A 26,039-nucleotide genomic window follows, 5' to 3' on the forward strand; every position below is an offset into this window, starting at 1 on the left:
CCTCCACTGGTCTCTGAACCCCTTTTATATCTATCTGTTATGTCCTTTTAGTCAGAGAGTGACCAAAATGGAAGCCAGTATTCCAGGTGAAGGTGTATCATTGATTTATAGTACTACACTTAGGAAGGGAAATCAAAAGCACAACTGCAAAATGGAGAATAACTGGCTAGATGGTGAACGATGGCTATTGCTGAAAAGGATCTGGGGGTTACAGTGGATCACAAATTGAATATGAGTCAACAATGTGATGCAGTTGTGAAAAAGGCTAATATTCCAGCGGGTATTAACAGGAGTGTCATAAGTAAGATACCAGGAGGTAACAGTCCACCTCTATGGGGCACTGGTGGGGCCTCAGCTGGAGTAAACTGTTAAACTCTGAGTTGCCAGAGTCCAGAGGAGAGAAACAAAAATGCTCAACTGTTTAGAAAACCTGACCTATCAGGAAAGGTTAAAGAAACTGGACATGATTAGTCTTGCAAAAGACTGAGGCAGGACCTGATCACAGCCTTCAAACATGTTAAAGGCGGTTATAAAGAAGACTGATTAATTGTTCTCCATGTCCACTGAAGGTAGGACAAGAAGTAACGGGCTTAATCTGCAGCAAGGGAGATTTTGGTTCGATATTAGGAAAAACTTGCTAACTGTAAGGATAGTTAAACTCTGGAACAGGCTTCCAAGGGAGGTTGTGGAATCCCCCTCATTGGAGGTTTTTAAGAACACGTTGGACAAAACACCTGTCAGGGATGGCCTAGGTATATTTGGTCCTGCCTCAGCGTAGGGGCTGGACTCGATGACTTTGTGAGGTCCCTTCCAGCCCTACATGTCTATGATTCTGGATTTTAGGTGTTCAGTAGTGCCTCTGCCCTGGGCTGCCCACTACATGGGGGTGCAGCTCAGTTTGGGGTAGACGTATCTCTATTATTTGATTCTCAGGCCCTACAAAGAGAGGGGACAGAAGCTGACAGACCTTTGCTCACCTGGGCCCTGACATGGCAAGTACTCCTGAGCTTGCTGGACTTCACTCCCACAAAGGCAGCTAGCTCATGTGCTTAGTGTTAGTGTTAGGCTTGTTTGCGCGTGGGGTAAGGATTAAAGAGCTAGACACATCAGGACTTTGGGGTAAGGATTAAAGAGCTAGACACATCAGGACTTTGGGGTAAGGATTAAAGAGCTAGACACATCAGGACTTTGGGGTAAGGATTAAAGAGCTAGACACATCAGGACTTTGGGAACTTTCAGATCAACACACGAAAGCACTTTTTTCTGCCTGTCATATAATGAGCCAAACAGGAGAACATGTGGACCCCAAATGCGTACCAGACTAGACAATGCACAGCAATTTGTGATCCATACTTGGACAAGTGAGCCCCAAAGGCTTTTAAGAGCAGAGTGAAATCCCATCTTTTCAGCCTCACTTCTAGTGAGTGCAAGTGAAGTCTTTTCCTGCTACTTTTTTTGCTCATCTTTGGCAAAGACTGTGGGATGTCCTGGCAATACGTGATTTTGCAGTTAATACTGAAGACCTGATTCACAGTTAGTATCTGTCTATTATCCAATAAGTGTCTTATTGCTTCATTGGGGACCTTCAGTTAAAGCATAATGGCGTGATTCTCATCTCACTCAAGCAAGTGTAAATCGGGAGTAACTCCACTGAAGCCAATGGCATAAAAGCAGCGTAGTTGGGAACAGAATTGGTGGCGTTGATGTTAATTCAAAGAAAAAGCACTTACCTTGCTCACCACATACAGCATGCGAGTGTCAGAGTCATAGAACGGGAACAGCAGCCCGGAGGAGCCATCCAGATCCTCCTCAACTAAAGGCACAGAAAGATCACCCTGGGCATGTCAAAGGAGAGAGAAACAGCCGCTCTCAGAAGCTTAGTGCCATGCCTGAAAATGCCCTAGAGCATCTGACCCTGAGTCCCACTGTTGCTCCCACTGGATTTGTGGGAGGGAGGGCAGTTCTGAGCGGGCCCATGGCCACGGAGGGAGGGATACGCAGAAGACTCTTTACACTTCTTATTGCAGGTCTGGAGTATGGACATGCTGCTCCCGTCCGCCTGCTGCCGGCCCATAGCTCCTTTGAAACTGCTCCCTCCCATACTAGGCACCCCTTCCAATGCTAGAAGATTGCTTCCATTTCTGTTTGCATTATTGCCATGCTCTCAGCCTGCCTTGCTTCTTCACCAATTAGTTTCTATTTAATAACATTTTATACACAAAAGCCAGGATCCACCTAAGAGTTTTTAGCTTGACAGACCAGCTTGGAACTTAGCTACAAATTAATTCTTGGGTATTTCGCAGGCACAAGGATTAAAGTGAAAGTAATGAGGAATCCCAATTGTGAGGAAAACTGGGCAATCTATGGCGGGATTGCTGATTCTGACTCACCTGCTCCCATAGTGCAATTTGCCTGCTATTCCAGCGGGATGTTCCAGTAGAGAGCAGCTTTTTCATGTTTCCTAGAAACAAAACTTTATTCACTCTGTGAGACTTGCAGCTGGCTTCCTGTAAGGAGACACACAGCACATTACTGTCATGGTCACATGGGAAATCCAGGCATGGGGAGACCTTTTTTTTCTCATTGCTGTCCAAAGCTTATTTGAGTTTGCTGAGCAGAAAAGGCACAAACTGCCCCCTTCTCCTGAAGCCCCACCGAATGGGGATCTCACTGCACATCTGCCAGCAACGGCAGCGCAGGTCACATGGGGCTGGGTTGCTTGCCCTGCTGCAGCAACGGGAGTGCAGGTCGCACGTAGGGTTGCCAGGCATCTGGTTTTCAATCGGAACTCCCAGTCAAAAAGGGATCCTGGCAGCTCCCATCAGCACAGCTGATCGGGATGCTAAAAGTCTGGTTGGCCACAGTGCTAGCAGGGCAGGCAGGCTCCGTGCCCAGCTCCTGGGAAGCAGCCATGTCCCTCCGGCTCCTAAGCAGAGGTGCAGCCAGGGGGGCTCCACGTGCTGTCCGCCCCTGCTCCAGGGCACCACCCTGAGTGCTGGCTCCAGAGCTCCCATTGGCCAGGAACTGCAGCCAATGGGAGCTGTGCAGGTGGCGCCTGCAGGGGCTGGTGGCACATGGAGCCCCCTTGCCGCCCAGGAGCTGGAGGGACATGTCACCACTTCCCAGGAGCTGCCTGAGGTCAGCACCGCCTGGAGCCCACACCCTGAACCTCCTTCTGCGCCCCAACACCCTGCCCCATCCCTGAGCCCTCTCCCATACTCTGAACCCCTCGGCTCTACCTGGGAGCTCCCTCCTGCACTCCAAGCCCTTCATCCCCAGCCCCACCCCAGAGCCTTCACCCCCTCCCACACCCCAATCACCTTCCCCAGCCCAGAGCCCCCTCCCACACTCCAAACCCCTCAGGCCCACCCTCCAAACCCCTCCTGCACACCAACCCCCTACCCCAGCCCGATGAAAATGAGCGAGTGAGCGAGGATGTGGAGAGTGAGCTACAGAGGGAGGGGGATGGAGTGAGCGGGGGGCAGGGCCTTGGGGAAAGGGTGGGGCAGGGGGCAGGGCAAGGGTGTTCAGTTTTCTGCAATTAAAAAGTTGGCAACCCTAGTCGTACAGGGCTGGGCTGCTTGCCCTGCTGCAACAATGGCAGCAGTGTGGCACAGAGGGCAGCAAGAGGCCCAGCTCCCCTGGGGCCTTTGTGAAAAGCCCAGCGATCAGCTTTACACTGCGCTGGAGTGCATAAGAGGGAGACCATGGGGCCCTCTAGCGGCTGCAGCTTGCAGGAGCCACATGCCAGAATACTGCTACCCTGCCAGCAGAAATGTTACGTAGGCTGCGGCTAGTTATGGGTTTTAATGTAGAAGCTTTTGTGTACTTGCACAGTGTGGCCCTGCAATCTCTCCCACCGAGTCAGAGAGGACTATTCAAACAGACACTGGCAAGGGGACAACACAGACCTGGATCCCTTGCCATCTATTCCCAGGACACCACGCACCATAGTGTCTAGGTGGGAAACTAACCCAAACATGGTGAATTTCAGGGGGGAGTGAGAGAATGAGGGGATGAGGTGGGCAAGAAGCAGGAGGTTGAAGTGAGCATAAGAAAGGCAGACAGGCAAGAGTGGCATGAGGTGTTACGGGAACCAGTCAGGTGAGGGGATGAGGCAGGGGTGCATAGGAGAACGGAAATCTTTATGTTTTCCCTTCCGAGAAGTAGATGGCTGCAAAGCAGTGAATTCAGGGTATAAATTCGGATACTGAGCACAGTGCTGTTTGCCTCTCCTGGGTGGCAGCCAGTAGCTGTTAGCATGCAGAGGGAGATCTGCTGCTGGAGACCCTTGACAGGCACCATGAGATCCGTTCTAACAAAGCACGGCCCCGGGATGTGCGAGCTCACAGAGGAGAGCAGCGTTTCGCCCCAGTCACTCTGTTTCTGTTGCGGTTTCCAGGTTTATTCTGCCGGTGGGGAAGGAGTGCTGCTGTAAGGCAGCACGATGTTACTTCACATGCTAAGGACTGTCCAAAAGCAGCGGCCAGGCTGTCAAGACGAGCAAGTCACACCAAGCTGTGTTGAGAGAGGCTGAGAAATGGCTGCTAGAGATTAGAGCAACAGCATCCAATTGATTTCCTCTTGGAAGCAGGCTCCGTTTCATCCAGGCCTCTGCTGGAGGAACTTGCAGCACCACTTAGGGACACATCATGGACACATTTCCAATTTAATCTCTTTTGAAAGAATTTGCCCCTCTTCCTCACAGATGGGCAGGGCTACGCTCCGGCTGGCATGCACTGCTCCACAGACGAACTCCAGTTTAACTGGAGGGTTTAGCCCGGCCGCTCTGGAACACCAGGGCGCTGGACTGGGGCTCAGACGGAGCACGCTGAATAATCCGCTCCAGAATTCCCCACATCAGCCCAAGTCACATATCCTGCCTCCACCTGGCCCCTTGTGCAATGCTGCCCACAGAAGCAGCCATCCCCAGCTGGAATACATCAGTGCGGAAGAGAAAAGACGGTGACTCACCTTCTCGTACCTGTTGGTCTTCGAGATGTGTCGTTCGTGTCCATTCCAATCAGCTGTGCGCACGCACACGTGCAGGGTAGCCGGAAGATTTTTCCCCTAGCAGCCTCCGTCGGGCCGGTCTGGAGCCCCCTGAAGCCTTCATGGCGCTCAGTATAGAGCCCTGCTGACCCACCACCCCCTCAGTTCTTTCTTGCCGGCTACTCCGACAGAGGGGCAGGAGGGTGGATATTGGAATGGCCACGAACAACACATCTCGAAGAACAACAGTTACGAGAAGGGAGTAACCGTTTTTTCTTCTTCGTGGGCTTGTTCATGTTGATTCCAATCGGGGACTCACAAGCCCAAGTTCAGGAGATGGGGTCGGAGTCTTCCACTGATCGAAGCACTTTTCTGAAGGCCGCGTCGTCTCTGGCCTGCTGGATAATTGCATAGCGCGTGGCGAAAGTGTGGATGGAGGACCACGTCGCTGCCCTGCAGATTTCCTGAGTGGGAACCTGAGCCAGGAACGCTGTTGATGAAGCCTGCGCCCTGGTGGAGTGTGCAGAGATCGGAGGTGCAGGACCCCTGCCAGGTTGTAGCGCTCACGAACACAGGACGTGATCCATGACGAAATGCCTTGTGACGACACAGGCAGTCCTTTCATTCTGTCCACCACTGACATGAATAACTGGACCGATTTTCTGAACGGCTTTGTTCTCTCGACGTAAAAGGGTAGCGCCCTGCAGACATCCAGAGAATGGAGCCTCTGCTCCCTGCCGCTGGAAAGTGGCTTAGGGTAGAATACCAGGAGAAAGATGTCCTGGTTGATGTGAAACTGTGACACAACCTTCGGGAGGAAAGCAGGATGGGGCCTGAGCTGCACCTTGTCCTTACAGAACACGGCCTAGGGAGGGTCGGACACCAGGGCCCTGAGCTCAGACACCCTCCTGGCCGAGGTTATCGCTACCAGGAACGTCACCTTGTAAGAGAGGGAGAGCAGGGTGCATATCTTTAAAGGTTCAAAGGGGGGTCCCATGAGCCTAGAAAGGACCAGGTTGAGGTCCCAGGCAGGGACAGGCTGATGCACATTACGGTATAGCCTGTCGAGCCCTTTTAAGAACCGGCTGACCATAGCGTTAGCAAACACAGAGCGGCCCTCCGCACCCAGGAGGAAGGCCGAGATGGCTGCTAAGTGGCACCCTTATTGATGACAACGAAAGCCCCGTTGCTTCAGATGGAGGAGGTAGCCCCGAATCAGTGGCACTGAGGCTAGCGTCGGGGACAAATGGCGCTGCACTGACCAGGTTGAAAATCTCTTCCACTTGGCAAGGTAGGTGGCTCTCGTAGAGGGTTTTCTGCTGCCAAGGAGGACCTGTTTAACCTGGTCTGAACAGGAAAGCTCCATTGGGTTCAACCATGGAGCTTCCACGCTGTGAGGTGAAGCAACTCAAGGTTCAGATGTTGAAGACGACAGTGATCTTGTGTCAGAAGGTCCGGGAAGAGCGGCAGGGTGAGAGGGGCTTCCACTGACATGTCTAGGAGAGATGTGTACCAGTGCTGGTGGGGCCAGGCTGGTGCTATCAATATGACCTGAGCTCATTCTCTCTGGATCTTGAGGAGCACCTTGTGAACCAGCGGTATGGGTGGAAAGGTGTATAGGTGACAACCTCCCCATGGGAGGAGGAATGCGTCCACGCTGAAGTCCGGGCTGTGATTCTGGAAGGAGCAGAACTGCTGGCTCTTCCTGTTGTGTCGCGTGGCGAACAGGTCTGGGGAAAGCCCCACCTCTGGAAGACTGAAATCGCGACATCTGGGCGAAGGGACCACTTGTGGCTGTGAAACGACTTGCTGAGGTGGTCCGCCAGCTCGTTCTGCACCCCGGGGAGGTGCGACGCTTGCAAGTGTATTGAATGTTCTATACAGAAGTCCCACAGCATGAGGGCTTCCTGGCACAGGGGAGAGGAGCGTACGCCCCCCGTTTGTTCGTATAGAACATTGCTGTTGTATTGTCCATCATGACTGATACACGTTGTCCCGTTAAGTATGCCCAGAAGGTCTGGCATGCCAGGCACACCGCTTTCAGCTCTCTGACATTGATGTGGAGACCTAGATCCGCCTGAGACCAGAGGCCTTGAGTCCTGCGGTCTCCCAGATGTGCTCCCTAGCCCAAGTCTGATGTGTCCTTCACTAGCGACAGAGACGGCTGCGGCGTGGCGAAGGGGACCCCTGAGCATACCTCCTGAGGGTCGGGCCACCACAGGAGGAAGTCAAGGACCTTGCAACGCAGGATCAAAATCCTGTCCAAGCTGTCCTGGGCTGGGTGGTATACTGACGCAACCCATGACGGAAGAGGTCGAAGCCTGAGTCTGGCATGCTGCACCATGTAGGTACAGGCAGCCATGTGTCCGAGAAGCTTCAGGCAGTTTCTCGCTGTGGTGGTGGGAAACTGTCCAAGGCCTCAAATGATATCGGTCAGGGCCTGAAACCTCACTTCCGGCAGGTATGCCCTGGCTTGGGTCGAGTCCAGTACTGCCCCTATAAACTCTAACCTCTGGACGGGAGACAGAGTCAATTTTGCTTCGTTTAGAAGGAGACTCAGCTTGTCGAAGGTGGCTCTGATGAACCTGACCTGTTCGTGAGAAGGGTCCCTGAAGAGGGACGGGGAAGGAGGGTGGAAGGGCAGGAGGGCACAGAATTGGATGGAGTGACCCCTCTCTACTGTGGAGCACCCAGCAGTCCGAGGTGATTCAGGACCATGCACAGTAGAAAGGGGACAGTCAGGATGAGAAGGTAAGGTGGGGTGGATCCAGTTGGGGATCTGGTGCACCTGTCCTCAACCACCTTCAAAAGGCCTCTTTCAGGCCAGAAGGTGGTTTGGATTGGCCAGATCCCTGGCCTGAGGATAGGTGTTGTCTTTTCCTGCCACTCCTTTTCCTCCTCTGGGAACCTTCCTGGCGGTTCTGCTGATAGAACCTCAGAGGAGGTTGCGACCTAAAGTGTGGTAGGAGTGTGCAGGGCCAAAGATTGGAGGGTGGCTCATGAGTCTTTCAGGCTATGAAGCCTCTTGTCTGTCTTTTCAGAGAAAAGAGTCACACCTTCAAATGGGAGGTCCTGAATAGTTTGCTGGACCTCGTAAGGGAGCCCCGATACTTGGGGCCAGGAGCTCCTTCTCATGGCCACCCCAGCAGCCATGACCCTAGTGGTGGCATCCTCACCGTCCAATGCGGCCTGGAGGGAAGCCCGGGAGGCTAGTTTTCCCTCCTCCACCAAGGCCAAGAACTTGACTCGGAAGTCTGAAGGGAGGAGCTCCACAAATTTGGCCATCGCTGCACAGGTGTTATAAGAGTACCTGCTGACGATGGCCTGCTGGTTTGAGATACGGAGCTGCAGACCCCCTGTAGAGTAGACTTTTCTCCCAAAAAGGTCGAGTCACTTAGCCTCCCTGTTTTTAGGGGAGGGCCCCTGGAAACCCTGCTGTTCACGCTGATTAGCAGCGTCCACAACAAGAGAGCTGGGAGGTGGGTGGGAGTACAAATGTTCGTACCCCTTGGAGAGCGCGAAATAACGCCTCTCGTTGCACGTGGCAGTGGGTGGCAAGGAAGCTGGGGTCTGCCACGGGGTCTTGGTGGTGTCCACAATAGTTTTAATAAGTGGTCGGGCAACAGGAGAAGGGCCTGAGGGAGCGAGGGTATCCACCATGGGATCAGCCTCCTCGACCACCTCCTCAGCCTTAACGCCCAGACCCTTCGCAGCAACTGGTGTAGCACCCTGTTGTCCTCCAGCGCCAAGGCTATGACTGCGCCCACCAATGCCTCCTCCGGAGACAAGGCAGAGGAAGCCCCTATAAGCAGCAGATGCTCCCTGCCATCAGCTCCCAAGGGGTCCCGCGACAGTCGGGGAACGTCAGTGCCGATGGAGCACCTGTCAGGGCCGGGGCAGTCAACCGCCGGTGGAGCCGGTGCCGAACCACGTCTGGAGCTTTCGCCTGGCTCACCTTGACCTCGATTGTCGTCTCCTACTCCCCCGAGAGTGGTAGGAGTCAGACTCCGACTCAGAGGTTTCCAAGACTGAAGACCACGGAGGAGCCGAGCTTCAGTGCATTGAGCGTCGAGAGCTTGGGGAGTGACTAGGCTCTCTGTCCGAGTGGGCCGATGTCGAAGGACGTGGAGAGGGGGAATGCCTGGACATCACTGCCGGCTTCCCTCGACTGCACCTGGGGGCGGGGTGAGATCGCCAGCGCCGGAGGTTCCTCCCTCCTAGGGGATGAGAACGGCGCCATAAGGTGCAGCAGATCCCGAGCAGCTTCAAAAGCTTCCAGCATTGAAGGAAGCGGCAGCTGCTGGCCCGTAGGGACCAGTGAACGTGGGGGGGGCCTGACTCAACTTTCCTCAGCTGGGCAGGAGACGAAGCAGCTCTAATGGGGAATCTCGGGCTGTGGCCCGCCTGGGGTCTCCCTACCTTAGATTTAGCCAGAGGTGACCGACTGTCCGGCTTCTTTTTCTTCTGAGGCATCGGCGAGTGAGAGCGGTGCCTGCTCTCCGCTGGGCCTCGGGAGGTGCCGTGCCGGTGCCGAGCGTCCCGGGACGAGTCCTTTCTCGGCACCGAACTCGATGACGGCGCCGGGGCACTCCGCGTTGACAAGGGCGTTTTCAGAGCGGGTCCCCTGAGCCCGGGTCCGAATGGGGGTGTAGAGCTGCCTCCATGAGGATCACTTTTAGCCGCTGCTCCTTTTCTTTAAGAGTTCTAGGGCGGAACCTGTGGCAGATCTTACAGCGATCCTTTTGCTGACCCTCCCCTGGGCACCATAAACATGAGGAGTGTGGATCGCTCTTTGGCGTGCGCTTCAAGCAGACCACACAGCTTTTAAACCCCAGGGACCGCGGCATACCACGGCTCCGGGGAGTCAGAACAGGGGTGGGGACCCCACAACGACTCTAATCACTAACTCCGAAGATAAACTACGTACAAACAACTGGAGTTGAACGCGCTTGCTAAGCAAGGGCTACAGGAAGTTCCAGCCTACCGTCACTGGTGGTAAGAAGGAACTGAGGGGGTGGCAGGTCGGCAGGGCTCTATGTTAGGTGCCATGAAGGTCTCGGCTCCTGGGGGCGCTGACCCAACCGATGGTACTGTGGGAAAAATCTTCCGGCTACTCTGCATGTGTGCACACACAGCTGACTGGAATCGACATGAACAAGCACTCGAAGAAGAAAGAGCTCTTACAGTCAGACTCACTGTGGACCGAGCTATTTAACCCTGTATACCTGTAGGACTGCTCCTGACCGCGGGTCAATGAGCCGAATCTTCCTGTCCCGGCAGGCAGTGGCTAACAGGCTGCCATCTGTGTTGAATGACATGGAGAGGATCACGTCCTTATGACAGCTGATTGTCTTCACCGGATTTTGAATTACGGGCTCCTTTGTGTCGAGGTTCCAGATCATTATCTGAGGCAAAGAAACAAATTTTCAGCACCTTTCCCTCAAACCAGCCCATTTGACAGTCAGCAAGTACAACACTGCACGCCAAATGACTGCTCCCCTGAAGAGATGGGAGTGAAGTGCTGGAACAGTGTGCCCCCGTGAACTCGCACCTTCTTTACCCATATAATTATTATGATCACTAACGGTTTGACTATGGCCTGCAAGAGCATGCTTAGTACCTTAGAGCAGTGTGTCAAAGACACGCTCTCCGCCTCAAGGAGCTGACATGCTCATTTCCAGGGGACTTTTTATTGCATGGGGAACTGTTGCAGGGGCAAACAGGGAGAATGAACAGCAGCCACTAACATTAACGAGAACTAAACCTACAACCAGACGCTGGGGAAGTGAATGTCATGCGGGTTGGACTCCTCGAGGCTTTTCTGCACTGCAATCAGAGGGGTGACATGCCCCCCACTAGTTTTCATGGAACTCGTGCGAGTCCCTAGGGCTGTGATGCTATAGCAGTGCAGGCTGGGCAAGGCCGCCCTGGACTTGGACTTGAGTGGCTGGCCGGTGCGAAGTCCGTGCTGCTGTGGGTAAGCCTACCCTGCAGCGCAGCTCCCAACCTGCCGCCTCTGAGCGTGCGGATGCCTGGGCTGTGGTGGCCCTGCCTGCACTCTGCTCCCGAGGCCCCCCCAGTTTCCCTCTGTGGCCCCACCCACGCTCCACCCCTCCCCCACGGCCCCCACCGCTTGCAGCTTCTTGCTGAGTCCCTCCTCTCCTCCCCCAAGAGACCCCTGCCACTCGCCGTTTGTTGTTTCTCCCCTCTTCCACCCTCCCTAGGGCCCCCCACTTGCCACAGCACTTGCTGACTCCCAACTCCTTCCTCTCCTCCACCCTCCCTCCTGCACCCCCATGGCCTCCTCCCCCGAGCGGCTCGCGGTGGAGTCTCAGGGTGGGTGGAGGGAGTAGGCGAGCAGTGGGCAGGGGAGCACGGTGGAGGGGGTGGAGGAGAGGAGAGACTTGGCAGCGGCAGGTGGGGGGGGGTTGGTGGGTGGGTGGAAGGACTTGGCAGGTGGTGGGGTCTTGGGGGAGGGGAGGAGGGACTCAATGGGCAGCGGATGGAGATGGGGTCTCTGGGGGAAGAGGGGGGACTCAGCGGGCGATAGGGTCTCGGGGGTGGTGGTGGATGGAATCGGCAGGCGGTGGAGGCCTCAGGGGGCAGAGGAGAAGAGGGACGAGGCAAGCGGCAGGCAGGAGGGCCTTGCGGGAGCGGGCTGAGTGGGAGCAGGGCCTCTGGGAGGAGGGGCCACGGTCCAGGCACCGGTGAGCTTCCGGCGCTCAGGCTGGTCTCCCCAAATGCTGGAACCACGTGTTCGTCGCCCATGGGGGTATGGCTACAGGAGCATCAGTCAACTCTGTGACTGCAGTGTGGACAGACACTTAGAGGAAAGGAGAGGGTCACTGAAAGTCGGGAAAGTTCAAAAGGCTCCTTTTTGGAGCTTGTACCCGTGTCCCTCTGCCCATGGTATCTAATTAAAACCACAGCCAGGGCCTGCAGTCCCACAGGTTACACAAACCACTTCAAAGCCACCTCTACTCAAAGGCATACAAAGCAGCAGCCAGAACACAAAAAGCGAGCTCACTTTCGGGCTGCCGGAGGAACTCGGACAGGACTGTGTTCTGTCAATATCAAAACACTTTGCAAAAGTGGGTTGATTTAGCCCAAAGTTTTGGTTTGGAGAAAAAAAGGGGAAAAAAGTTCAGATGACATTGCAATATCCTGTTTTGACATCTTCAGAATGGAACATTTCCATTTTCCTTTCTCAACAATATAATGGTGTTATAATTATATTGTGTTATATTAGAACATAAATAAAGTTGAAATTGACACAAAACGTTCTGATCAATCTGAAAACATTTTTTTCTGAATTTTCTTTTGTGAAATATTTCAAATCTTCCAGGTTTTGTTCTTAACTGAAATTAAAACAAATTTCAAAATCTTGAAATCTGCCATGACTTGGAATTTCCATTCTCTGCCCTACACCAGACCTGCAATGCAGTCTGCCTGCCTCCCGGTCTCTCCATCTCTTGAAAAGCTAGTATTTATATACTCCCCTTATTTCCCAGCATGCTTTGCCCCAGCTTACAACTATAATATGGCTGTCCTGGGGAAAACATTTCCTTGTCTGCCCTGCTCTTCTGATAGAGAGACTGGCTGGAATGCCCAAGAGCCAGACTACTCCCTCACCCCGAGAGGGCTGGGGTGAGCCCACTCTGCTTGGGGAACCCCAACTTTTGCCCCTGCAACCAGGACCAGCAGCACAGGTATCTGTACAAACCCAGCCTCTACATCCTTTGCCCCAGGTGGGGGTGACCCACACAGTAGGGTAGCGCTGACTCCAGGAGGGCTCTCCTCATACAATGGCCTGTTACAGAAAGTAACTACATGTAGGAGTACAAACAAAACTGATTGTGAAGAAACAAAGCAAGTATGGGCACCCTCTCCCTGCAGATGCACCCTCTGGGTCCCTCCCATGGGCCTGAGCCACACATTCTGCCCCGCAGCAGGTCAGAGAGGAGGGTCTGGTCCCACAGGACAAAGCTGACTCACCTTATAATCATAACCAGTACTGAAGAGAATGTTGCTGGCCGTAGGATGCCATTCAATGAGTCCCACCCTTCGAGCATGACCCAGAAGCTCCTTCCTCGCACTGGTGATGTTCCTTGTTAGTAAATGTCTAGGGATATCCCAGATTTTCACCTAAACAGCAAATAGCAGCAGAGTCTTTATTCCACAGTGAGCCATCCTATCACTAAGATCCAGGCCAAGCACACTGTCAGTGCAGACAGTTGTGGATTATTCTCAAAGGAGAGAAACTAGAAGCAGCCCATTGACTTGCAGGCACATAGCGATATCTCCACTATAAAATGCACAGACATTAAAATATGCCTTGAAAATATTTTCTTAACAACTTCTCTCTTTTTCTGCCCTTTTAACTATCTGGGGAGAACAAACTAAATTATATGGCTCTTCTATGACCTTTATGCATATTCCAAACCTTTGCTTCCTCTCAGGAGCTAAAGGAAACGAGAGTCAACTTTAGAGGAGGAACTTGGTCACACTAGAGAAAGATAGATTTTAAATAGGTTTGTCAAACAATTAAAAAAATTAATCACAATTACAAGATTAAAAAATAGTTGTAACTAATAGCAGTTTTAATCGCATTGTTAAAGAATAATAGAATACCATTTATTTAAATATTTTGGGGTGTTTTCTACATTTTCAAAGATATTGATTTCAATTACAACAGAATACAAAGTGTACAGTGCTCACTTTGTATTATTTTTACTACAAATATTTGCACTGTAAAAAAGAAAAAATCATATTTTGCAATTCACCTCATACAAGTACTGCAGTGCCACCTATCGTGAAAGTGCAACTTACAAATGTACATTTTTTTAACATAACTGCACTCAAAAATAAAACAATGTAAAACTTTAGAGCCTGCAAGTCCACTCAGTCCTACTTCTTGTTCAGCCAATCACTAAGACAAAGAAGTTTGTTTACATTTATGGGTGATAATGCTGCCTGCTTCTTATTTACAATGTCACCTGAAAGTGAGACCAGGAGTTTGCATGGCACGGTTGTCGTAGGCGTTGCAAAGTATTTATGTGCCAGATATGCTAAATATTCATATGCACCTTCATGCTTCGTCCATCATTCCAGAGGACATGCTTCCATGCTGATGATGACTTCTGCTCAATAATAGTCCAAAGCACCGCAGACCGATGCACATACATTTTCATCATCTGAGTCAGATGTCTCCAGCAGAAGGTTAATTTTCTTTTTTGGTGGTTTGGGTTCTGTAGTTTCCACATCACAGTGTTGCTCTGTTAAGACTTCTGACAGCATGTTCCACCCTCATCCCTCTCAGATTTTGAAACGCACTTCAGACTGTTAAATTTTGGTTTGAGTGCTGTAGCTATCTATAGAAATCTCACATTGGTACCATCTTTGCATTTTGTCAAATCTGCAGTGAAAGTATTCTTAAATCGAACAACATATGCTGGGTTGTCACCTGAGACTGCTATAACACAAAATATATGGCAGAATGCGGGTAAAACCATGGAGCAGGAGACGTACAATTCTCCCCTAAGGAGTTCAGTCACAAATTTAATGAAAACATCATTTTTTTTAACGAGTATCATCAGCTTCCTCCTAGCACGGGGCATTTATTCCTCAGGTGATCAATGGAATTACAGTGGTAGCCCCTTCTGGGTTCTTCAGTTTTCACAAGAGATTTGGGATGGGGATTAGAGGAATAGTTTTGGCTTCCCACCAGGTTTAAGTCCTTCTTTCTGTGGTTTGCTCCCAGTACATGCCTGGGTCTACTCAAAGGCATCAGCTAGAGATGGCATCTCATCCACACTTTTCAGATTTTTGTCCAATAGACACAGTTTCACATCATCTTTATATACGCTAAGGAAATGCTACAGAGCAACAAAGTCAAACATTTCTTCAAAGCTTGAAACCCTTTCCCCCACTCACCCATTTTCCCATCAGATTTTTCATCATGTTTACATATTCCCCATTACCCATGGGGCACTGCACCTGATATTCTTCATAGTGATATTATTATGATATGGTTATAGCATAACTATGATGCATTTTATGCATGCTAAGTCATGTGAGGGGTCATTGGAAAAGTTATGATTTGCTGAATATGATTATCCTATTTGTATGCATGTATCATTTTTGTATCTGAAGTTATGAGTATTTAGTATGTATCTGTATTTCAAATGTAGTTACACCTGGGTAATGCCCACTAGACAAGATGCTTTCAGTCTAGATAGCTGGGTGGGGAAGGGCCTATTCAGGGCAATGGGCCATTAGGAAAAAATGATAGGCCTTAGGAGAAGCTTAACTCCCACCTGGGGAGCCTTCCTGAAAATGTTACAGACAGCCTCCAAGTAATGGCTGCTATGACACTACAAGGTCATGTGATGAGACCACATGTCTCTGGACTCCATCTTGGGATGTCAGTATTTTTCCACAGACTGGTCTGGGAACCAAGCTTTGGGAACAAAGGGTTCCCGCCATATGCAAAAGCTGTATAAGCTCGTGGTGGGGGAGTGACATCATTTGTGGTTCTTCACTTCCCACCCAAGAAGCCACCTGGAAACATCTGAGGAACAAAGACTGAACTGGGGGAAGTGTTAGACCCAGGCTAAAGGGATTTCTAGCCCGCGTATGAAACACCTGGGGATTCCAAGCTGTAAAGCAAGTGCATCTTGCCCCTTAAGAATCTGCAGCCTGCTTGTATTTAACAAGCAGCGGCGAGCAATCTCTCTCCCTCTCTTACTGTCTGCTTCCCCCTTTTTACTTCCTTCCTGTGCCTATTGGTGGGCTCTGGCTAATGGCTTAGTTATCCTTTCTGCCCTGCCCCACTCGCAAATTAGGCACAGTTCTTCTTAGTCAGCTCCAATCTGTTTGCCCGATTTGATGACTCAGGCTTTCATACCTAGCACAACGCCTCAAAGAAATTTGTCACACATTGATGCCATCTACTGGATATCAACAGAAGCAGCAAACTGAGAAACCTGACAGCTGAGAGCAATCTGGCAGATGGCCAATAGAAACCAGATGGTTGCCCTCGCCAATGAGCCCTGAAATCAGGGTATATAAAATTGATGTCACCATATGGGACCCCAGAGTTGACTGAAGCCACAAAGAAACTGTAGACTCCCCAGTGCCATAAACACCCAGACGAGCTGTGTGGAAAGGACTCTTTCCAATCCCAGGGTAAGATGATAAGAAGTGGCGACATTCCATTTCAGAGACTGTATTTCCCCTTTTGTATTTAATATAAATAACTGAAGGTTCTATTGATTAAGTCTACACTCCCTCGTGAGACATCAAGTAACCATATTTTAGATGATGTGAAATGCATGCTCTCCTTTATAAGTCCACACAAACTGGCCTAACAGAGACTTGAACAATAACTTCAAGCAATTGCTTTTGATATACTAAACCTTTCCCTTATGGACCAATCCATTCCAATAACAGGTAACCACATTTTTAAAAGTGTCTTTAAGACAAGTATATCCTTACTGCTTGGAGAAACACTGGGAAGGCGATCAATGTGTTGATTATTATTACTCATTATCGTAAGTAAACATAATAAGAAAGCTTGGTGATTTCCATTGTTCCTTAGGGTAACCACTGAGCCTCAACTTTCGTCTTTGACAGCGGCTTGTTAGACCAGTGGTTTTCAAACTGCGGGTCGCAATCCCGTACTGGGTTGCGGAATGTAAGGCGCTGGGTCATGGTGGCTCTGGTCAAAAGTCCCGCCGTTAAAAGACCCGTCGGCGGTGCTGCTCGGCTAAGGCAGGCTAGTCCCTCCCTGTTCCGACACCGCGCCGCACCCTGGAAGCGGCCAGCGGCAGGTCTGGCTCCTAGGCGGGGGGGCGGCCACAGGGCTCCGCGTGCTGCACCTTCCCCGAGCACTGGCTCTGCACTCCCATTGGGCAGTTCCCAGCTAATGGGAGCTGTGGGGGGAAGCAGTGCCTGTAGGAGAGAGCCGCACAGAGCCACTTGCGCACCGCCTAGGAGCCAGACCTGCTGCTGGCCGCTTCCAGGGCGCAGTGCGGTCCGCAGTGCCAGGCCAGGCAGGAAGCCTGCCTTAGCACCCCCGCTGCACCACTGACTGGCAGCCACCCGAGGTAAGCCTGCACCCCAACCCCACACCCAAATCCCCTGCCCAAGCCCTGAGCCCCCCCAAACCCGAAGCCCCTTCCTGCGCCCCCAAACCTCTCATCTCTGGCACCTCCCCAGAGCCTGCACCCCCAGCCCAGAGCATTGACCCCCTCCTGCACCCCAACCTCCTGCCCCACCCCTGAGCCCCCCCAAACCCAGAGCCCCTCATCCCTGTTCCCATCCTTCAGCCCTCACTCCTGCACCCCAACCCTCTGCCCCAGCCCTGAGTCCCTCCCACACCCCAAATCCCACATCGCCAGCTCTCTTGGGTGGCGGGCATCAACAATTTTCTTCAACTGCGTCGCCAGAAAAAAAGTTTGAAAACCACTGTGTTAGACTGTATTGCTGTGTGCCGTACATAACTAGAATATTGGTTTTGTCCACACTTGATTGGTGCACTGCTGATTGTATATTGATGTGGTTCTGGTTGAATTATAAATTGTTGATTGGTTACGAACAAGCAAGTGTCCTGATTTTAAAAACTGTTCAAGTTAAAAGTTGACCTGAAAAGAACCTAGCATTAAATTGGTAAGCTAATGACCCCTGGACTCAGTAAAATGGTATTATCATATTAGGTTCCAGTCTAATATTGGTTATAACATTTATCCAATTGGCAAATCTAGCTTATTAGATTTCAGCTTTAAAATCTAACTGGCACCTCAGCAAATTTGTAAAATTGACCCCCTTTCTTGACCACGAACTCTCATGATTCTCCTCTTCACCAGCAGTACAGAGGCAGGCCACACTGACAGAAATTGCCTATTCATTGCAGAGATGATCCAATAATCAATGAATTCCATTTATTTCAGTAAATTTCAATTTACTCCCATTGCATAATGCATAATTTGTGCAGAAATTAATGTTGTGTGAGCAGAATTTCCATTTCCTCCTACAGAAATGGGCTGCAGAGCTGCTGGCTGCCACTCGGGGGGTGCAGGACCCACAGAGCCCAACTTTCAAAGAGAAGACACTGCTGGGGGGAGAAGGGGGGAGGAAGCTGGAGGGTTCCTGGCAGCTGCAGTACCCAGCATGCCCTGAAGGAAGGAGGGGGCGTGGAGGAAACTCTGTACAAGCCTGGGACCCAACATCAGACTGTTTCTCCTTCTGGATCCTGGGCTCTGGTGGGGAGCGGGTGTGAGTGTCTGGGCTGGGGAGCGCCCCGCAGCTGGGCTCTGGGGCTAGGGGTGTGGGTGTCGCGCTGGGGGGACCTGTGGCTGGGCTCTGGTGGGGAGGAGACATGAGTGTCTGGGCTGAGGGGGTCCGAGCTGGGGAGGCACAGCTGGGCTCTGGTGGGGGGTGCAAGTGTCTGGGCTGGGGTGCATCCCAGGGGGTGTGGGTGTCTGGCCCCCGTGCTGGGCTCTGGTGGGTAGGGGGCAGAGAAATAGGAACTGGGTTGTCATAGGGGTTTCCTTAACTCTCTACTCCTGGTGGAATTTTGTGTCTTGTATTGTTACAGACATAGTTGCTGATCAGTATTCTGAAATAAATTACAAAATAATTGAAACTGGTGTGATTATATAGTGTTATTTTGACAAATAAAATATGCAGAATTTTAAAATATTGCATGCAGAATTTTTAATATTTTGGTGCAGAATTCCCCCAGGAGTATGAATTGGAGCTGTATGCATTCGAATTGGCCTCCCAGACAGCTTTTAGCCAAATCATGAAACAAAGATTTGGCATAAATTGAAATGTCTGAGGAGGCATTAACATTCCCTGGTTGTCCATTCAGGCTCAGATCCAGCTTTTAGGTTTTGTGCAAAGCTGTCATCCATGACAGTGGAAGCTGAGCACTTGGAATGCTGTCAGGGAGAGACCCATCGCAACGTGGACCGTGTAGTGCGAGATAGGAAGGAAAACACTATGGAATCCTGAACTCTAATGTGAGAGAGAGATACCAGTGGAATGCATTTCTAATTACTTCACCTCTCTGTTATGTGGGAGAGCTGGATATCTGAACATTGTCACTGCTGAAACGGTCAGTAAAAACAACCTGGCACAAACACACCACAACCAAGGTCATTGCCCCAAACTCCTGTGTGACATTCTGTACCTGCGGGGAACACCCTAAACCCCCATGTTCATCTTTATAAAATGACTGTGTGGTATCCAATACAAAGTTTGTCATGTTGGGTGTCTTCGGAGGGCTCATGCTGCACTGAGCATTGTTGTTATAGTGTCTTATAGTAATTGTTGTTACAGTAATGTTACAGGTTATAATTTCATGTATATAATTATGAGGCTGAAAATGTATCCTCGTGGCTTAAATAAGCACAGGAAAAACTCTCCAAGAACAGAGAGACAGTTCACCTCTCATCAGGGCAGGTATGGGACAAACCCAGCCCAGCCTCACGGGAACAAAGGACGCTGGCCTCGATAGCTACAAAGGATCTGTTGGACTCTTGAGTGAGTCACCCCCTTCCTTTGGTCAGTTTGAGATTGCAATAAGGTAATGCTCACCTGACTCTGAAGGGGGGAAGCGGGGCAAAGCCAAGAGGGAAGAAAGGACGTGATAAAAGGGAGAGACATTTGCCATGCTCTCTCTCTCTCTCTCTCTCTCTCCCACCTCCATCTACAGACACCGCACCAAGCAACTGAAGCGCTGATCAAAGGGGAGAGCCTGGCTGAAGGGCAACCAGCCAGCCTGCGGTGAGAAGCATCTAAGTTTGTAAGGGCATTGAAAGTGTTAAGATCAGCTTAGAATGCGTTTTGCTTTTATTGCATTTGACCAAATCTGACTTGTTATGCTTTGACTTATAATTACTTAAAATCTATCTTTGTAGTGAATAAATCTGTTTGTTTATTCTACCTGAAGCAGTGGGTTTGGTTTGAAGCGTGTCAGAGACTCCCCTTGGGATAACAAGCCTGGTACATATCAATTTCTTTGGTAAATTGACAAACTCATATAAACTTGCAGCGTCCAGCAGGCGTAACTGGGCACCGCAAGACAGAGGTTCCTAGGGTTGTGTCTGGGACCAGAGATATTGGCTAGTGTCATTCGGCTGCACAATCCAAGGAGCAGCTTACATGCCAGAGGCTGTGCGTGAACAGCCCAGGAGTGAGGGTTCTCACAGCAGAGCAGGGTAAGGCTGGCTTCCAGAGTCAAGGATTGGAGTGACTTAGCAGATCACTGGTCCAGATAACACCCGAAGGGAACGTCACAACCTGCAACATTGACTCTGTGTCTTAGGGGTGGTATTTGGCAGGACAAATGAGGTTCATGGGTCTTTCTCTCACGCCTCTCTTCTCCCCAGTCCTTCAGTCAATTGCAGCCAGATGGAGAAAAACTATTTTCATTTCCACAGACCTGTAGTGCATGCACCAATGCAGCTGTTATGTCTTGGTTGTGTGAGTAAAACACAGAATCATAGAAATGTAGGGCAGGATGGGACCCTGAGATATCATCAAGTCCCACCCCCTGTGCTGTGGCAGGACCAAGCAAAGCTAGACCATCCCTGTCCAAATTGTTTTTAAACGCTTCCAATGATGGGGACTCCATAAACTTCCTTGGAAGCCTTTTCCAAAGATTAACAACCCTTAGAATTAGAAAGTTTTTTCTGATAGCTAACCTAAATCTCCATTTGCTGCAGATTAAGCCTGTTACTTATTGTCCTACCTTCAGTGGACATGGAGAACAACTGATCAGTCTTCTTTAATACAGCCCTTGACATATTGGAAGAATATTATCAGGTCCCACCTCGGTCTTCTTTTCTCAAGACTACATATACCCAGTTTTTCAACCTTTCCTCGTAGACCAGGTTTTTTAAACCTTTTATCATGTTTGTTGCTCTCCTCTTTCTGGGGCCTCACCAGTTCTGAGTAGAGTGGGACAATTACTTCTACATCTCTAAGACCTCTGCCCTGGCGCAGACGCAGGGGCAGTAGTGTGTCAAGGCATCTGCTGCCTGTTACACACGCATGCGCCATCTTGTGGAAACTTTACTTCTTTTCCTTCTTGTTTTGTTTTCCTCCTAAAATAAAAGTCATTTGTATTGAAAGTGCAGGATTGTTCCCTGGATATGGAAAACCTTAATGAGTGTGTTATGTTAATTGCTCAAAGAAAACTCAACACATCAATTTGAAAACATGGACCAAATTAATTTCTCAAAAGGGTTTAGTTTAAGAAGCACAGGAATTGCCAGGGTAAATCCGACCCAAGGTCCACCTAGTATCCTGTCTCAGACAGTGGTCAGTCCCAAATATTTCAGAGAAAAGTGCCACCACCCCTCCATCACCATCTGCACCCCCACCATGAAGGAATCTTCCTAATCCCTAATGGTTAAAATGGGGTTTAAACCCCGAAGCAGCATTTTTAATATCTCTTCCAAAATATGTGTTAGCATTAACTCTTGTAACTTTGACTATTCTTGTCCTTCCTATAAGCATCCGGTCCTTTTTGAATCTTGCTATATTCTTGGCCTCAACATCTTTCTGTGGCAGTGAGTGCCATGGGCTAATTATGTGTTGTGTGAAAAAGTATTGCCTTGTATTGGATTTGAATTTGCCAAACCCCCTTTTAATTTCTTTCAATGTCCCTAGTAGCACCTTACTCCTTGAGTGGTTCCATTTATTTCAGTGGGGCTCCTCGTGGAATACTGTGCAAATCAATGAGAATAAGGGGGGGGGGGCAGACTCTAGTCCTATGTATTTGCTTGGGCCAGATTCTGACCTCCCTTCTACTTGTATTAATCCAGAGTGATACCACAGAGTAGCTGAGAGAAGGAACAATCCTCAAGAGGTGACCACACCACAAATGCATCTACAGCAGAGCATTCTTCTGCCACAGATTTTGCAACGTGTGTGGCCACATCTGTGCGGAAACACAGGGGTCTGAGCTCTGCACAGACATGGAGCTTATTTCCCCCTCGCTTATTTTCAAATGTAAATGTGTTCAATGTCTCACAACTGGATCACTACCTCTTGCTCAGGCAAAACCCCCACTGAAACCTATGAGCTTGAGTGTAATGACGAGTGACTTTGTGGAAGAACAGCACTTGTTAGCTCTGTTCAGTTAGAGGAGACCCTCTCACTGAGGTTCTTGCACAGTATTTTGTATTTCTTTCCCAAGGAAGAGCATTAGAATCATAGAATCATAGAATATCAGGGTTGGAAGGGACCTCAGGAGGTCATCTAGTCCAACCCCCTGCTCAAAAGCAGGACCCATCCCCAATTAAATCATCCCAGCCAGGGCTTTGTCAAGCCTGACCTTAAAAACTTCTAAGGAAGGAGATTCCACCACCTCCCTAGACAACGCATTCCAGTGTTTCACCACCCTCCTAGTGAAAAAGTTTTTCCTAATATCCAACCTGAACCTCCCCCACTGCAACTTGAGACCATTACTCCTTGTCCTGTCCTCTTCCACCACTGAGAATAGTCTAGAACCATCCTCTCTGGAACCACATCTCAGGTAGTTGAAAGCAGCTATCAAATCCCCCCTCATTCTTCTCTTCTGCAGACTAAACAATCCCAGTTCCCTCAGCCTCTCCTCATAAGTCATGTGTTCCAGACCCCTAATCATTTTTGTTGCCCTTCGCTGGACTCTTTCCAATTTATCCACATCCTTCTTGTAGTGTGGGGCCCAAAACTGGACACAGTACTCCAGATGAGGCCTCACCAATGTCGAATAGAGGGGGACGATCACGTCCCTCAATCTGCTGGCAATGGCCCTACTTATACATCCCAAAATGCCATTGGCCTTCTTGGCAACAAGGGCACACTGCTGACTCATATCCAGCTTCTCGTCCACTGTAACCCCTAGGTCCTTTTCCGCAGAACTGCTGCCTAACCATTCAGTCCCTAGTCTGTAGCTGTGCATTGGGTTCTTCCGTCCTAAGTGCAGGACCCTGCACTTATCCTTATAGAACCTCATCAGATTTCTTTTGGCCCAATCCTCCAATTTGTCTAGGTCCTTCTGTATCCTATCCCTCCCCTCCAGCATGTCTACCACTCCTCCCAGTTTAGTATCATCCGCAAATTTGCTGAGAGTGCAATCCACACCATCCTCCAGATCATTTATGAAGATATTGAACAAAACCGGCCCCAGGACCGACCCCTAGGGCACTCCACTTGACATCGGCTGCCAACTAGACATGGAGCCATTGATCACTACCCGTTGAGCCCGACAATCTAGCCAACTTTCTACCCACCTTATAGTGCATTCATCCAGCCCATACTTCTTTAACTTGCTGACAAGAATACTGTGGGAGACCATGTCAAAAGCTTTGCTAAAGTCAAGATACAATATATCCACTGCTTTCCCTTCATCCACAGAACCAGTAATCTCATCATAGAAGGCGATTAGATTAGTCAGGCATGACCTTCCCTTGGTGAATCCATGCTGACTGTTCCTGATCACTTTCCTCTCATGTAAGTGCTTCAGGATTGATTCCTTGAGGACCTGCTCCATGATTTTTCCGGGGACTGAAGTGAGGCTGACTGGCCTGTAGTTCCCAGGATCCTCCTTCTTCCCTTTTTTAAAGATTGGCACTACATTAGCCTTTTTCCAGTCATCCGGGACTTCCCCCGTTCGCCACGAGTTTTCAAAGATAATGGCCAATGGCTCTGCAATCACAGCCGCCAGTTCCTTTAGCACTCTCGGATGCAACTCGTCCGGCCCCATGGACTTGTGCACGTCCAGCTTTTCTAAATAGTCCCTAACCACCTCTTTCTCCACAGAGGGCTGGCTCTCTACTCCCCATGTTGTGATGCCCAGCGCAGCAGTCTGGGAGCTGACCTTGTTCGTGAAGACAGAGGCAAAAAAAGCATTGAGTACATTAGCTTTTTCCACATCCTCTGTCACTAGGTTGCCTCCCTCATTCATTCAGGGGCCCACACGTTCCTTGGCTTTCTTCTTGTTGCCAACATACCTGAAGAAACCCTTCTTGTTACTCTTAACATCTCTCGCTAGCTGCAGCTCCAGGTGCGATTTGGCCCTCCTAATTTCATTCCTACATGCCCGAGCAATATTTTTATACTCTTCCCTGGTCATATGTCCAACCTTCCACTTCTTGTAAGCTTCTTTTTTATGCTTAGGATCAGCTAGGATTTCACCGTTAAGCCAAGCTGGTTGCCTGCCATATTTACTATTCTTTCGACACATCGGGATGGTTTGTCCCTGTAACCTCAACAGGGATTCCTTGAAATACAGCCAGCTCTCCTGGACTCCTTTCCCCTTCATGTTAGTCCCCCAAGGGATCCTACCCATCCGTTCCCTGAGGGAGTCGAAGTCTGCTTTCCTGAAGTCCAGGGTCCGTATCCTGCTGCTTACCTTTCTTCCCTGTATCAGGATCCTGAACTCAACCAACTCATGGTCACTGCCTCCCAGATTCCCATCCACTTTTGCTTCCCCTACTAATTCTTCCCGGTTTGTGAGCAGCAGGTCAAGAAAAGCTCCCCCACCCAGTTGGCTCCTCTAGCACTTGCGCCAGGAAATTGTCCCCTACGCTTTCCAAAAACTTCCTGGATTGTCTATGCACCGCAGTATTGCTCTCCCAGCAGATATCAGGAAAATTAAAGTCACCCATGAGAACCAGGGCGTGCGATCTAGTAGCTTCCGCGAGCTGCCGGAAGAAAGCCTCATCCACCTCATCCCCCTGGTCCGGTGGTCTATAGCAGACTCCCACCACTACATCACTCCTGTTGCTCACACTTCTAAACTTAATCCAGAGACACTCAGGTTTTTCTGCAGTTTCGTACCGGAGCTCTGAGCAGTCATACTGCTCCCTTACATACAGTGCTACTCCCCCACCTTTTCTACCCTGCCTGTCCTTCCTGAACAGTTTATAACCATCCATGATAGTACTCCAGCGAATTAGTAACACAGAACGAGCCAGGAAACTTACAGTGGCATCTTCAGAACAGGAAGCGATTACAAAGTCATCAAAAGGGCTCCACTTGATGTCCAGGACATTTCCTTTGTGCCCGCACACCCTGGGGTAGTGAGGATCAAGCTTGCCTGTCTGAAAAGAACAGCAAGGCTCTGTTAGCTCAGAAAGGCTACATTTGGCCACAGAACAGCAGGAGGTCTCCATGCAGGCTGGCCCTACAAGGCTGGAGCTAAGCTCCTTGGCACCTCACATAGCAAGATCCACAGTGCTCAGTTTACTGGAAATGGGTCCTTGCTTGCCCTTAAAGCCATGTCCTCCTAAGCTCAGGACAGGCTGACACTACATACTTACTTCGGTATAACTACTTCCCTCGGGAATGTGAAAAATCCACACTCTTGAGTGATGTAGTTATACCAACCTTAAACCCCCGTGTAGACAGCGCTACGTTGACGGGAGAGCTTTTCCTGCCGACATAGCTACCGCCGTTCACAGAGGCGGAGTTATTAAGCTGACAGGAGAACTTAGAGCTTCACCAGAAGCCCCCAGCGGCACAGCTGCGTCAGTTGTTTCTAGTGCAGGTTTCTAGTGCAGACCTGCTTCTTCGTCTTTGCCTTGCCACACTCCCTCTGAGCGCCTACAGGAGAAAAGCCTTATGATGATTGAGCCCTGCCAAGGAATAGGGCAGCATCCTGGAGCCACTGACCACATCCCAAATGGTGGTAATGAGTAAGGAGCAGCCTGATTCCTAGCTCTCATCACAAGGGGGCTGCAATGGACTGGAATGGATTTGACGACAGACAAAGGGCGTCGGGAAAACTCTACAGCTCAGTGCCAACCCTTGCTAATGGAAAACAGGAAAGTGAGTCAGTAGCGAACAGAAGAACGGCCCTATTGGGTCAGATCACTGATCCATCTAGCCCAGGGTCTTGTCTTCATACAGTGGCCAGTGCCAGAACCTTCAGAGAGCAAGACCGAATGCATTCCTGTATGCACACCATACACACCACTGTAAAAATCTTTGTATAAAATATGCCTCGTGAGGTATCATTTGAAAACAACTCGAGTCAATTATTGGATGGT

At 50.2% G+C, this 26,039-nt stretch overlaps 1 protein-coding gene across 1 annotated transcript in view; it reads right to left on the reverse strand.

The window, feature by feature from the left end:
* Positions 1-26,039, reverse strand: part of CORO2A (coronin 2A) — a 45,002-nt gene that overhangs the window by 15,759 nt on the left and 3,204 nt on the right. The window contains exons 2-6 of the mRNA XM_077816536.1: positions 24,975-25,091; positions 12,988-13,137; positions 10,218-10,397; positions 2,391-2,507; positions 1,731-1,835 (exon numbers count right to left, since the gene is read on the reverse strand). Of these exons, the coding sequence (XP_077672662.1) occupies positions 1,731-1,835; positions 2,391-2,507; positions 10,218-10,397; positions 12,988-13,137; positions 24,975-25,091 (669 nt within the window). The remainder of the gene's footprint in view (positions 1-1,730; positions 1,836-2,390; positions 2,508-10,217; positions 10,398-12,987; positions 13,138-24,974; positions 25,092-26,039) is intronic.

This window comes from Eretmochelys imbricata, chromosome 5 (genome assembly GCF_965152235.1).
Source record: "Eretmochelys imbricata isolate rEreImb1 chromosome 5, rEreImb1.hap1, whole genome shotgun sequence".
Lineage (NCBI taxonomy): Eukaryota > Metazoa > Chordata > Testudines > Cheloniidae > Eretmochelys > Eretmochelys imbricata.